This window comes from Perca fluviatilis, chromosome 7 (assembly GCF_010015445.1).
Source record: "Perca fluviatilis chromosome 7, GENO_Pfluv_1.0, whole genome shotgun sequence".
Taxonomy (NCBI): Eukaryota; Metazoa; Chordata; class Actinopteri; order Perciformes; family Percidae; genus Perca; species Perca fluviatilis.
The window spans coordinates 28,468,191-28,482,712 of record NC_053118.1 but is presented as its reverse complement, the minus strand read 5'-3'; the positions used below and the strand labels follow the sequence as shown (position 1 = coordinate 28,482,712).

Below are 14,522 nucleotides of genomic sequence, written 5' to 3'. Positions count from 1 at the left end.
ATTTCAATTCTTGTATAGGATGATAAGAATGTCTCTTTGTTTTGTTTTCTTAACAATCACAAACATATGTATGCATTTTAACAAAAAAACAAATACAAAATGATCAATAAAAATGTGTGACAAACTGTAACTGTTTATTTCCCTATGAACAAAGGTTTCAAACAATAAAATTAACAAAAGTGTAAGACAAACGTTGCATTGAAATATTAAATGTAAGTGCGACAGCATTCATCTATAAAAAAGTTCATCAGTTTAAAGGGAATGTTTACTGTTATGGTCTATTGTGGTGAAGTACCTAGTATATGTATTCAAAATCATTTTTATTGTAATTTTTTTTTATATGCACTTTTCAGTAAAGACACACAAGAACATGTTACATTGACAAATGTGCTGCAGAATTTTTTTAGCTCAGCTGAGTGTGGAAAACTGAAGTTGGATATGGTAAAGTCCTGTAGCCGTTTGAAGCCCAGAATCCTGTTTAATTTCCTCCAAAGTTGAGCCATAAACTTTTCATTGTCCTATGAGACCATGAGTGTCAGCAACTGTCTCTTCTTCCTTCACGTCCTCTCCATTGCCTTCTCTGGAGTGCAGACAGATCTCAGTATACTCAGTCGTCTTGGAGTCCAGGCCTCTGATCTCCCCTTCAACAAGCGTACCCTCTGATTTGGCCTGGAGTTTAGCAAAGTCCACATTGGCGTAGTTAAGAGAGTCTTCCTTAACTTCTCCTTCCTCTTCCATAATGGTTTTATTGGCGTAAATCACATCCACTTTGGAAGAGTGAGTCTACAGGAAAACAAAAGATTTGCTTTAGTCATAGAGAAGAGATACACATTTTACACAGATTACACATTAAAGGAACACGCCGACTTATTGGGACTTTAGCTTATTCACCGTAACCCCCAGAGTTAGACAAGTCGATACATACCCTTCTCATCTCCGTGCGTGCTGTAAAGCTGTCTGGCGGCTCCAGCATTAGCTTAGCCCAGCACAGAACATGCAGGTGAATGGTTCCAGCAATCCAACTGCTCGAATAGGATAAAGTGACAAAATGCGCTATCATGTTCCTATTTACATGTTGTAATAAATAAACGTAACATGAGACACAGCCATCTTCTATCTGTAAACAAACCGGGAACTATATTCTCAGACAGGCTTGCTGCGAGCATATCACTCCGCCCAAGTAATATATTCTTCCGCCTGAGAATATAGTTCACGGTTTGTATACGGTTAGAAGATGGCTGTGTCTCATGTTACGTTGTTTTTTGTACACGCTGTCACTCCACAAATCACAACATGTAAATAGGAACATGTTGCCGTTATTTTGTCACTTATTCGGAGCAGTATAACTTTATGACATACTATACTATCACTTTTTTTTCGATATTTTTATGAAATACTATAGTATGACTTTTTTCCTCAATTTTGTTTCTACATACTATACTATACATTTTTTTTTTACTTTTTTGACATACTATACAGACTTTTTTTATTACTTTTTTGACATACTATACTATGACTTTTTTATTAATTTATTTCAACATACTATGACATTTCTTTCGACATACATATAACTGATTTTTTACCAAATGTACTATAACTTTTTTTTAAACTTTTTTCGACATACTATACTGTGACTTTAACTGTAACTTCAACAAAATACTATCACTTTTTTAAACTTTTCAACATACTATACAGATTTTTTTCGACATACTATACTATGACTTTTCTTTCAACATAATATACTAGAACTTTTTTTTAAACTTTTTTTTACTGTTTTGACTTTTTAAAAACTTTTTTCAACATACTATTCTATGACTTTTTTACTTTTGTCGACATACTATGCTATGACTTTTTTTTCGACATTTTATTTCAACATACTATACTATGACTTTTTTAACCTTTTTTTCCACATAATATTACTTTTCTTTCGACATACTATACGATGACGTTTTTACTTTATTTTCCCGACAAACTATATTGACTATGACTTTTTTAAATTTTTTTCCACCTACTTTTTTTTTACTTTTTCGACATACTATGACTTTTTTATTACTTTTTTTCAACATACTATACTATGACTTTTTTAAAAACTTTTTTCAACATACACTACTGGTCAAAAGTTTTAGAACACCCCAATTCTTTTTTTTTTATTGACATTTTTGCAGTTTAAGTCCAATGAATTGAAATGGTACAAATGTAAGTGGTGAACTGCCTGAGGTTAAAAAAAAAAAGTAAGGTTACCCAACACTGAAAAATAATGTACATTTCAGAATTTTACAAAAAGGCCTTTTTCAGGGAACAAGAAATGGGTAAACAATGTAAAGCTGTTCTGCAGCAATGGAGGTTGATCAAGCTTTGAAAGTTGGTGCTACCAATTCCCACAGGTGTTCCAACTTGTCTGGATTACTTACAACCCCCTCTGTTTGTATAAAAGTATTGTTGGAACACACTGTGGTACCGTACCCTCGTGAGCATTATATGAACAGTATTGTACTGCAGAAAGTAGTGTGTTGCTATAAAAAGGCAATTAACAATGGAAGAGAGACAGACCATCATAACACTTAAGAATGTTGGTCTTTCCTACAGAAAAATTGCGAAGAAAGTCAAGGTATCAGTGAGTACAGTATTATTCACCATCAAAAGGCACTTAGAAACTGGGGGAAACTGTGACAGGAAGAGGTCTGGCAGACCCAAAGCCACAACAGAATCAGAAGACAAGTTTCTGAGAGTCAACAGCTAGCGTGGTAGGCGGCTCACAGGACAACAGCTTCAGGCACAGCTTAATAGTGGTCGTAATAAGCAAGTCTCAGTTTCAACTGTAAAGAGAAGACTTCGAGCTGCAGGTTTTATATGTCGAGTTGTAGTAAAAAAGCCATTGCTAAGACGTCAGAAAAAGAGGCTTTCCTGGGCCAAGAAACATCGTCAATGGACTACTGAAGACTGGAAGAAGGTGTTATGGATTGATGAATCAAAATTTGAAATCTTCGGTTCATCACGCAGGATTTTTGTATGGCGTCGAGTAAGCGAAAGGATGGTTCCTCAGTGTGTGACATCAACTGTCAAACATGGAGGAGGAAGCATGATGGTCTGGGGCTGTTTTTCTGGATCCAGGGTCGGTGATTTGTACAGAGTGAAAGGCACCCTGAACCAAAACGGCTACCACAGCATTTTACAGCGCCTTGCAGTACCCTCTGGTATGCGCCTAGTTGCAAGATAATGACCCAAAACATAAGTCCAAGCTATGCCAGAACTACCTTAGCAAAAAAGAACAAGATGGTAAGCTTAAAAACATGGAGTGGCCAGCACAGTCACCAGACTTAAACCCCATTGAGCTGGTTTGGGATGAACTGGACAGAAAAGTGAAAGCAAAGAAACCTACAAGTGCCACACATTTATGGGAACTTCTGCAACCGAGTTGGGAAGAACTTTCTGAAGAATATTTGATTTCCATTGTAGAAAGAATGCCACGAGTGTGTTCAGCTGTTAAATCTGCCAAAGGGGGCTACTTTGATGAGTCAACAATTTTGAATACATTTTGGTTTATAAATGAATTCCATTATTTCTTTTTTAACTTAAATTGTTCATTTGTTCTATTCTTTCATTTCAGAGTACAATAAGACATTGAACTGCATGAATTTCAATAAAAAACTGGAAAAATTGGGGTGTTCTAAAACTTTTGACCAGTAGTGTACGCTACGAAAGTTTCAAGAATTTTTATATCTAGACTATATTATGTTTTTTTTAACATTCTTATGACATACTATGACAATTGTTTGACATTTTTAAGGCATACTATAGTATGACATTTTTGACTTTTTTATGACATATTATATTATGACTGACATTTTTATGATATACTATATTATGACTTTTTGACATTTTTATGACATACTATACTATGACTGACATTTTTATGACATACTATATTATGACTTTTTGACATTTTTAAGACATATTATACTATGTAATTTTTTTTACATTTTACTATACTATACATTTTTTTTTAAACTTCTTTCTTTCTTTTCCTGAAATGTTTGACTTGTACTTTAAATTTAATGCTTGCTTGTAGGATGTTTGAAGGTTCTTGTTTTTATTCTGTAAATTTTCCCCTACATGCATGCATAGATGTGTGCACGGACATAAACTCACCCCATTAGTAGCTAAAAAGTCAGAAGAGTCCACCAATCCCTTGTTGGGTGTAAGACTGCCTTTCCTTTTCCTATAACCAACACAGAAAAGCAATTGTTATATGTACAGTGATTAATTATTTTTTCATGGTCATATTTAGCAATGTTCTGGGGCAGCCATGGTTGCCCACTGAAACTGACTGGCAGTCTTGTCACCATCGAAGTCACACCTTAGACAACAACCTCAGAATGTGTTTCTGTCTTGCTTTGAAACCAGTTCCCAAAAAGTCCTGTCAACAGTACTGTGTGTTAGCTGCTGTCATTTCAGCTGTGTTTTCATGTTTCTCACCTGCAAAACAAAAGCAGCAGCGGGACACATACCAGCAGCATCCCCAGTGCGCCTACTGCAGAGCCAATCAAAAGAGAAAAAGTGTGGAGGCCTGAAAAGTCCCCACAAACCATATCAGTCAGTAAAACCAGAGAGAGGCAGATTATGCAAAAGAAAAGCCAAATAAAAAGGCATTCTGCAGATTCCTCTACCTAGCTGAGTTTCACTTGAGGACACGTTGAATGCAAAACTATCAGAGCCCAGCGAGTTGATGCTGAGGCAGACTACAGAGGGCATGTCATCATCCAAATGGTACAGGGTGATGAGGCTCCTCATGCTCACGCTCCCCAGGGGAACTTCCCTGATCGGGATGGCAGCAGAGTGATTGACAGGCTCCCCGGCCAATTCCCAAACCAGGGAGGGACGCGGGTTCCCCTGGCTGTCGCAGGAACATCGGATCAGGGATAAAATCTTGACGCAGCGGGAAGAAGGAAGGATCTCTGGAGCAACTGAGACAGAGAAGGTAATTGAATATTTGTACGTGCTTGATCAAACTTGTTGGGAAAAATAAAGGCTTACAATTAATATAAAAAAGATAACTAAATCTCACATGTGACATCAATACTGGCAGGCTCTGAGTATTCAGCTCCGTGGACATTCAGAGCTTCACAGTAATACTGATCCTCTGAGAGTTTGGTCACATTGAAGGTGAAGTCTTTCTCAGAGCCCATCACCTCCTTTTGTCCTCCAGCCACTCTGATCCAGGTGATGTTTATTGCGGCTGGATTGGCGATGCTTGAGCAGGTCAGAGTGACAGAGCTGCCATCCAGCACCGGACCAGAAGGGTCAACTGACACTGTTGTGTTCTGAGGGGGATCTGAAAGATATAGTGTTTCTGTTAGTCGTGGTCCAAGGTTATTGCTTATATGTTGGGAATGCACAATGAATTTCCCAACGAATGATTTTTAGGTTGATTCAGGGCAGGTTTTTTCTGGCTGTAGAGATTTTTTAACTTCACGGTTTGATTTGGTACTTTAAGTTGGTGTCAGTCACACATTGTGATACATTACAAAAAAAGAGGGTTGGATGAGAATATGCCTTAGATTTTCATCCTGAGATAATGACAAATAGTCACTTTTTTTTTTTTACAGCACATGAGATTTTCTCAATTTCTATTCTAAGGTCACAAAATAACTTATAAGCCAAGACGGATAAGAAGGCCCCAAAGTACTCAGAAATAATGAAAATTTAAAAACAGCTATAATTCCGTAACAACTGTTTTTGCTGATGAATATCATGTCATATAATTAAATATACTAGTGGTGAATGATTTATGGAGGCTACAGTACATTACAGTTTAAAGGAGGAAAGAAATAAGGTATGTAAATCAGCAAGTATGCAGAGAAAACTACAGGTTTGTGCATACAGTAGATACTGTGAAGGATTATAATTACTTTCATGGTCTATATAAGTTAAACTTTTGAGATGCCTTTTCAGTAAACTGAGACAACCTCATCACTTTCTGTGACTGGAAAAGTCTTAATAAAGACAGAAACCAAACAAAACATCTACAGAATAATTAACACACTGGCACACATGTGAACGTACAACAGAGATCAGTCATGACGGACCACTGACATAGAAAGGATTTTGAGGTTGTCACGCAACACGACAATGCGTTACTGTGCACAGTCCAGCCAATGTGGTGTTGCCCTGTGACTGAGTCTTGGCTTCAGATCCTGTTTGGGTGACCACAGCTGGATATACAGTAAAGCCATATTCAGCATACACACTGGAAACATACAGTTGGGTTGTTTGTTGTCAGTGTAAATCAGAGTCTTTACTGTGGAAAACTTACACTGAATGTCCAGCTGAATCTGCGCTGAAACGTCCTCTCCCAGCTCACTTTTTGCTGAACAGTGGTAGTCACCGCTGTGGCTTGGGTCTACACCGATCATAACCAAGCTCGATCCAGGCTCCATAACCTCTTTGTCGTCTTTGTACCAGGTGTAGTTGGTCACAGGTGGGTTGGCACGGCTCTTACAGAGCAGAGAAACAGAGCTGCCCTCCAGTATTGGATCATTAGGGTCGATGATTACTGTGGTTTCCTTGGGAGGAACTGGAAAAAAATACACAAGTATGGTTTGTTTGAGTCCATGTCGCTAGTAAATATTTGTCATCTGGGTGTCTGTTTCACTCAGACTTACATTGTACGTCTATCTGAGTGATGGATGAGTTCTGGGTTCCATATCCGTTACTGACTTTGCAGTAAAATCTGCTGTCCACTTCTGAGACCGTAGTCGAAAGTCGGTTTTTCGAACCCACTGCTGTCACCTGATCTCCATCCACTTTGTACCAGGTGTAGCTGTCCACAGCTGGATTTGCATTGGCGTTGCAGGTCAGAGTCACCCAGCCACCCTCTTTTACAGGACCAGAATAGCTGACTGATGTGTTATTTGGAGGGTCTGGAAGAGAATTTTGAAAATCTAGTGAGGTTTAGAGGTGCTGGTAGGCAGATCTTGCTACAGAACCAAGCTAGCTTTTCCCCCAGGTTGTCAGTCTTTGTGCTATGCTAAGCTAACCACCTGCTGGCTGTAGCTTCATATTAAATTTATATCTTCATGCTAAATTTGAAGATAGAGCTAGCATCATATAGCATAAACACTGTAAAAAGAGAAACAGCTAGCCTGGCTCTGTCCAAAAAAAAAAAAACACCTACCCCTGCTTCCGGTCTTTATGCTAAGCTATGCTTTGCTAAGCTAATTGGTTACTGGTTGTAGCTTTATATCTGATGGACAAATATGAGATTGATCTTCTCATCCAACTCTGCAATGTTTCTCCCTTTAAGACATGCCATGTCAATATAACAACACAACCTATTAAGGAACATGCTAACCACTTTGTAATAATGCATGATTTATAGTTACAAAGTGATTGGGAAATGAATGCTAATAAAGTATTTAAGGCTTCATAAATCAGTAGTAAGCCTTACTAAGAACAACTTTCAGCAAGTTTACGGTTATAAATGTTAGTGAGTGATTAATAATGGGTTTGCTTGTCAACTACTTTTTAATAAGCAATCAAGTATGCAGTTGTTAAGTTATTAATAAATACATTTTGATCCAAATACTCTGCAGAGATTCCCTAGAGGGATAGTTGTCTTTCTGATAATGGCAGAAGGTATCCTGAAGGAGGATAGACATCCACAAAAATTTCTTCACAACATGTTGCAACATCACATTATATAAAATGAGATGACATGATATGTTGTGATCTGAAACACTGCCCAACAACAAAACATAGAAATAGCCCCAAACGTACTCACAAAGAACACGGAGGGTCAAACTTTTTTCATACAGAAGGTCACTGTTGCCAGCTTGACGGTTGTAGAGAGCGGCGCACGAGAACTTCTGTCCGTTGTGGAGGTAAGAAGCGGTGAAGTTTAACACAGAGGTCATGAATTTAGTTTCTATGTTTTCCTCAATGTCACCAATACTAGGTTTCCAAGTCAGTGCTGGAGGGAGAATGGGACAGGGAGCTACTGCCGTGCAGTTCAACCTCACTGGAGTCCCTTCTTCTACCTCCAGCCTGGATGGAGTTATGGTGGGTTTGTGCAGGGAATCTGAGGAGTACAAACAACGAGAAAATAGCAAGAGAGGCAACAAAAAGATGTGGTATTACATGTTTAAGAGTAACAGGACATAACACAAACTTCGAGTGGTGATAAGGACGCCCGTTGGAAAGTTGAACTTCAGATCATTGTCACACTGCAGTCTGAAGTAATAGCTGTCGTAATGGTCCGATGGCAGGTTGTTGAAAATGATGGTGCAGTCCTTCTCACGCAGGATCCCCGTTAGGTTTCCTTGCAGGATGTTTGAGCTTGCATGTTCCCCAGTGAGGCTGGAATCAAACACCTGCGTTCGACTCCAGCCTCTCTTCCAAATGGCTTTACATGAATCATCCAGGTGGTTATCCCAGGCGGAGAGCAAGCTGAACGTGCAGGGGACCATCACACAGGATCCACTTAGTCCCTCGACTGTCTGAGGCATCAAGGCTGCCCACTGTTGGCATAAGCTACCTGGTGAAACAATATCAACAAAATATATATCAGCCAAGATTAACACAGAAAGAATGACTCCAACAAGAAGTAAAATATCATTATATTACTTTTTTACTTTTCAGTATCATTGCCGATATCACTTCAGTTTACTTATTTTAAGTTTATTCTAAATGTATCTTACCTTTTTGCTATTCTGTTAGGCACCTTTTACACTTTACATGTATCACTCTATTACTTTTATTCTTATGTTGTTGTAATATTTGAGCAATCTCTGGCACAGGAATTTCCTTCGTGATTAAGCAAGTTCTATCTAATCTTAAAGGGGAAACTAAATCATACAAAAATAACAGCAGACAACCACTAAAAGTTCATTTTGCAATATTTGTGAGTAATGGTTAACATTTGTAAAACATCCAAAAAGCATTCAAATGTGGAATTGCCTACCTTGAAGTAGACAGCATATGAAGAAAACCTTTACAGCCCCTGTCATTCTTTTCTGTGAGGTTGTTGATCCTACAGAGGACAGACACACAGACACACACACACACACACACACACACACACACACACACACACACACACACACACACACACACTCTATTGGTTTTATTACCTGGTTAACTGTTATGAAAACATAGGAGGATAAATCAAGTTTTTTTAAAGGAAATTATATTTAGTCGATTCGACACAAAGTAAAAGATTGTACAACTTATTGTTGTTATTCAGCATTCAGACATGTATTCTAGTTAAATGCTTTGGAGTAAAACGATGGTTGTTCTTGTAACATTATTCATTATTGCATTACATGTAGTGCAGTATTATATTACTGTAGATGGAAGTAATGTGCTTTTTTTCTCTCTACTGATAATTTGAAAAATAAGGAAGCAAACATGAAGACATTAGCCGCTGATTCTGTAAACTATGAATAACCATATGAAATATTTTGCATATGTTTAGCAAAAAAAAAGTATTCTGGGAAGTAACAAACAGCTACAACTGTCAGACCAATGTAGCAGAGATGAAGAATAACGTAACTATAATAGACCAGAGTAGAAGTAAGCAAGTGAAATACAGTGATGCAAATGATAAAGACTTAACTAATGTACCAGTATTTGTAAACTTCTAAGTGGATGTACTTAAGTGAGTCTGTGTCAAGAAAAATAAGAATTTATTTCTCTGCCAAACTACTGCATGAACTAACAAGATAAGTCACACATTTTACAGCCTGCAATCAGTTGAGTTTTCTAGAAATTCAGTCTTACCTTAAGAGCCAACAATTTTCAGCATACAATGTCCTTTTGTTCTGAGAAAATAGAACATATTTGAGATTTAAATACACAAGTCCTTAATTGATTTTTGATATTTTGATAATGTATAAACAATACTGTTACCTGATTAAATGTTTTAGAAATTGATAAAGAAGCAAATAAAGGTTTAACCAGCATTCAAGGCACAGTGGTTATAATCCAGCAACTGAATCATGTCAGACTGGTGGCCTGTCTGGGTGGCACACTCAGCTCTATAAAGGTTTGTCTGGGGAGTGGCGTCCAGCACAACAGGGTTACTACAGTACTGCAAGTCTCCTCTGTGGTTTTCTGAGGGGATCACACAACATGTTTAAATGTAAAATATTCTCTAATCAGAATTTTATAACAAAATATTAATGTGATTTCAAAAGTGAGCTGTTGATTTGCCCATTTGAAAAAACAGTCTAAGATGCCAAATGTTACCACACACAAGTACAGCACTCATAGAGTCTCATCACAACATTTGTTTTTTGGGAAATCACAACGATATGTTATTTGAGAATCAAAATGAATGTTAATACTGCAGGAGGAAACATGTTAGTCACACACAAACATGTGACTACGGTATTTGCATATAGGAGTAATCTAATAAAAAAGAAATAGACAGTCAAGTTGAGGCTATATAGAAGCAATACTAATATTCAATTCAAATCAATTGAAAAATAAATAGTATGTAAATGCTTTAACCAGAATATTTGCCAGTGGGCATTCTGTGTAGCGTTTTTGAACAAGCTGGATTTCTGAACTCTCTTCAACCACCACGTTCATGAGCTATGTTGGGTCAATGGACACATGTAAGCAAACATGAACATTATGAAGAAGATCATCTGGGTGCTTCTTATAATAAAAAAAAAGATTGGTGTTTGACAGCTATGCAAGTTTCTATGGTTGGAGTTTTTTTCACACTCACTTAAGTACGCCAAGCAGGACATGTTTCAATCATAGTTCCAACACTGTAAGCTGACTTTCAAACAGCACTGACAGGAGTTGAAAGGTCTGTATACTTTGAGTTAAGTGTCTAAGGCCTGAGGTTAAAGCCTAATTCAGACAGATTTTTCAGTTAGCGTCTCTAAAGAGCAGGAAATTAGACCACAGGCACGATGGGTGCAGCTAAATGTGCAGTATATTAACACTTACTACAAAATGACATTGCATTTGGTGTCGGTTTTATCATATTAAAAAAACACAATCTTTCAAGTGAACAACAGATCAACAAACATCAACTTTCTGGCAGGAAGAAATCTTTCTTGTGTGTCAATAAAAACTTTTTTCCACCAGCTGGTGTTGCAATGGGCACACTGCTCTGCAAGGAAGTGTGTTAAGCTACTTAAAATAAGTAAACGTGTCAGGTATGTTGGATCGTAGGTTGATAATTTGCTGTAGATTGTGCACGTTTTTTGGAAATAAGTAAATAGAGCTAATAATTGTGTTTTGGGAAATGGTATGTAACGTGCCAAAACAAATACTCCCGTAGGAATTAAGGTCCCTATATATTGTATGTCAATTCTGTAATTTCTCTAAAAAAAGTGTATTAAAATATTTAGTTAAAACACTATTAAAAAGCAATTACAAAGAAGAATAGGGCCCTTGACACAGATCTAATTAATATTAATTGTTGTTTGTGAGCACAACTGGAAGAAAATTGGAAAAAAGGAAATTATAGAAGACTCAAAATAACTGCATGAATGATAGAAAAAATGTAAGTATATTTCCCAATCACTTTTTTTTGCTATTATTATTTTATAAAGATTTAAGTTTAAAAAAAGGCAAACTAGAGCAAACTTTTTATGAATAAACATTTAATAGTGCATTCATAACAGTGTATTATGCCTTCATTCATTTGCATATCAAACCCATAAAAATTTCCAAATAATAACTTAATTCATGAAAATGTAATTTTTCAAAACAAAGATACAGGAGATGGACAAATTAGTGGAAACACCTAAAACAAATATAAAACAATCCAACACAAAATACAAAAAAAAAAGATCACAGCCCAAATCATGAACAGCCAGTAAGGTATACAGGTTATATTAATTGCTGGGTTGTTATTTTGGATTGCATTATATTGTGCAGGTGTTGCTATTATTGTGCCCACCCCCTGTTTGTAGTGTGGGTTGTGGTGTAGTACCAGTCCTGTAATGCTGGACTCTGACCAGCTGGGGGAGGTCAGGCTCAAAGAGTGAAACCTCCCAGTAACAGACTGCTGTGTAAGGCTGCTCGTGGTTTGCAGCTGATTCAGCGCTGAACCTCCGCCGCCACTCAAGCATCAAGTAACAGTCTCCTCCGCTGTGTTTGAGCGCCTGGAGCCACTGCACCTCTGCATCTCACGCACTTTGTCCACAGATTCATGAGTCCAGGTACAGAATCAGCCCCTGAGGTGGATCACAGCCAAACCAGCCCCTCAGACAGGGGGAAATGACTGACTGCATTGTCCGCTCAGGAGCTTTACTCAAGGGTTGCACAGTCACGTATGCAAGAGGTCAGTAACGGCTGTGCTCGTCTGTTGCCGTGACAATGACATCCATCCAAATCCGCATTGATACTGGATTGGTAGCCACCAGAAAGAAGAGACGGTCGTATGTCTTCACACAGAACGTCAGACTGGGCCGCGGAGACTGGAAGGAAGGGACACACAGGGATAATGTGATAGGTCATGATGAAGAGGCTTTAGGACAGGACCTTGCATTCTTCCAGGTGAAACCCAAAAGCTATAAAAAAATTACATAACTTTGATCAGATAGATAAGACAAGTCTTTTGCTACAATTGTTCATTTGAAGCTTTTTAGCACTGCTCTCACAGTTCCGTCTTGACTTTTCTCAGAAGCAGAAGAACAGGTTGTTGTTTCTTTAGTTTGAATTAATTCTTTGTTTTTAACATTGGATAATGTTACCTCTTTAAGCCTCAAACTGTTATTTAAATGAAACCATCTGATAAAAGAGTGGAAATAAAGGTGAGTAGAAGTAGAAAAGAGCATAACATTGAAATACTCAATAAAATTACCTCAAACTTAGTCCATAGTACAGCACTTCAGTAAATGTACCTCTTAGTTGTCTGTAGATTTCTCATTTCCACAGGTTGCTGAGATTGTTTACTTGTATTTTAACCTGGATGCTGACCTCCTACTGAACAACTCTGTAAACTATGTCCTGTAGTTGTCTTTTGCATGAATCATGTCTGCAAACCAATTTCCCTGTAAGATACCTTGAACTTTTGAACTAACTTTGGGTCCTTGAAAGGCATGATACAAATTAATGTACTATTATTATTATTAATTACTTTTCACAACTGCAATTGTCCTGCAGGCAAATTGTGTTGTTGTTTTACTTAAGCAGTTCTAAAAGCTCCTCATGTTGATTGACGTGAAAATATAAATGTCAGGTTTTCCAATAATTGTTATGTGACACTTTTTTCCCAAGACCTTAGACTTGCCAGCAGCATAAAAAGGCTTTACTCAGCAGTCCTACTGTTACCGGACACCCGCCTTTGATTTCTAATACAGTAATTGCAGAGATCGTCTGTGTCTTTATTCCCATGCAAATCTGCCACGTCTATAATTTAACGCCCCATTTGGAGAAGAAGAAACCTCAAATTATTAAAAACAAAACTCAAACAAACTGTCATGTGAATACACCACAGTGAACACAGTACATTTCCAAATAACACGAGATCCCAAGGTTCTTCTATTTCAGTTGATACAGTGCTTTAACTAACATAACATTAAAAAGATTAAAGTGGTGACTTCGACCGAATAAGTGCCCGGAGTTATAACAATATCTTTAAAAATATGTCTTCTGATGGCCATGCATGTTAAATCTGAAACACATTGTGCAAAAAAAGGCACCAATCAATTACTATTTTTTATAGATCTTGGGGATTTATGACTCAGCTAAACTGGCCTGCACATCATACAGTATATCAGACTCCAGAAATCCATTTCCTGCATTTATCAAATTGTTCCCCTGCAGATTCAAAGACCAGAGATATGGCACAGACGCTTTGATAGATGGGGCTGTCGGCGTTCATTTTGGCTGACCTGACATGTTCAGTCGGCGGCAGGGCAGTCGGGACTCACCCGGAAATGACGAGCGGAATGAGCGTGACTAGAGTCTCTCAAAATCTGACGAAAATCTTTTAAACTTACCTTTGTTGAGCTGAAATGAAGACAGATTCAGCAACTGCATGGCCTATTTCTTGCTTAAAATGTTCTCAGAAACATGTTTCAGTGAACTATTATTATTACTCCAATATGAGATCGTATTCTGAACGGCCGCCATGACAGTCTGGCTTTGAATTTCCGGAGAAAACAAACCCATGTGACGCATTCGTCCAATCAGCTGGCGGTTTTCATTTCTTGGGCAACAATACAGATTAGCGCCGCCTGCTGTTATAGGGATGTATTACGTCTCGTCTTGTCTCCTCTTTTTGGTGTGTTCTGTGGCACTTTTTGGACCAACACGGGGAGACTGATCATTTCGACTGGCTTTTCTGTCAACGGTCGGCCGTCGGCTATATGTGTAAGCATCTTTAGAGTCAGTTGGTGTTGGTGTATGAGAACTCACAGAAGTAGCTGTTCGTAGATGGTCAAGGTAAACTTCTTCTATGGCCTGGAAGTAGATGACTCCCTTTAGCTTCCTCTCATCACAGTCTGCAGCAAAGAGAGAAGAAAAAAATTATAGATATTTGCTGAATTTGACAA

The 14,522-nt window shown here is 37.9% G+C and overlaps 2 protein-coding genes across 2 annotated transcripts in view; both read right to left on the bottom strand.

Annotated features, from left to right (window-relative positions):
- Positions 1 to 113: 113 nt before the first annotated feature.
- LOC120562546 (myelin-associated glycoprotein-like) lies at positions 114 to 10,037 on the bottom strand. Its single transcript, XM_039806280.1, has 12 exons — positions 9,907 to 10,037; positions 9,778 to 9,818; positions 8,960 to 9,028; positions 8,168 to 8,533; positions 7,781 to 8,077; positions 6,663 to 6,920; positions 6,314 to 6,574; positions 5,066 to 5,332; positions 4,668 to 4,964; positions 4,477 to 4,567; positions 4,150 to 4,219; positions 114 to 783 (listed from the first exon to the last, which is right to left on the bottom strand). The coding sequence occupies exons 3-12, from the start codon at positions 9,003 to 9,005 to the stop codon at positions 511 to 513; spliced, it is 2,226 nt and encodes a 741-aa protein (XP_039662214.1). The 5' UTR covers positions 9,006 to 9,028; positions 9,778 to 9,818; positions 9,907 to 10,037; the 3' UTR covers positions 114 to 510.
- Positions 10,038 to 11,632: 1,595 nt separating this feature from the next.
- Positions 11,633 to 14,522, bottom strand: part of phldb3 (pleckstrin homology-like domain, family B, member 3) — a 29,930-nt gene continuing 27,040 nt past the window's right edge. The window contains exons 14-15 of the mRNA XM_039807064.1: positions 14,386 to 14,471; positions 11,633 to 12,440 (exon numbers count right to left, since the gene is read on the bottom strand). Of these exons, the coding sequence (XP_039662998.1) occupies positions 12,306 to 12,440; positions 14,386 to 14,471 (221 nt within the window). The 3' untranslated portion in view covers positions 11,633 to 12,305. The remainder of the gene's footprint in view (positions 12,441 to 14,385; positions 14,472 to 14,522) is intronic.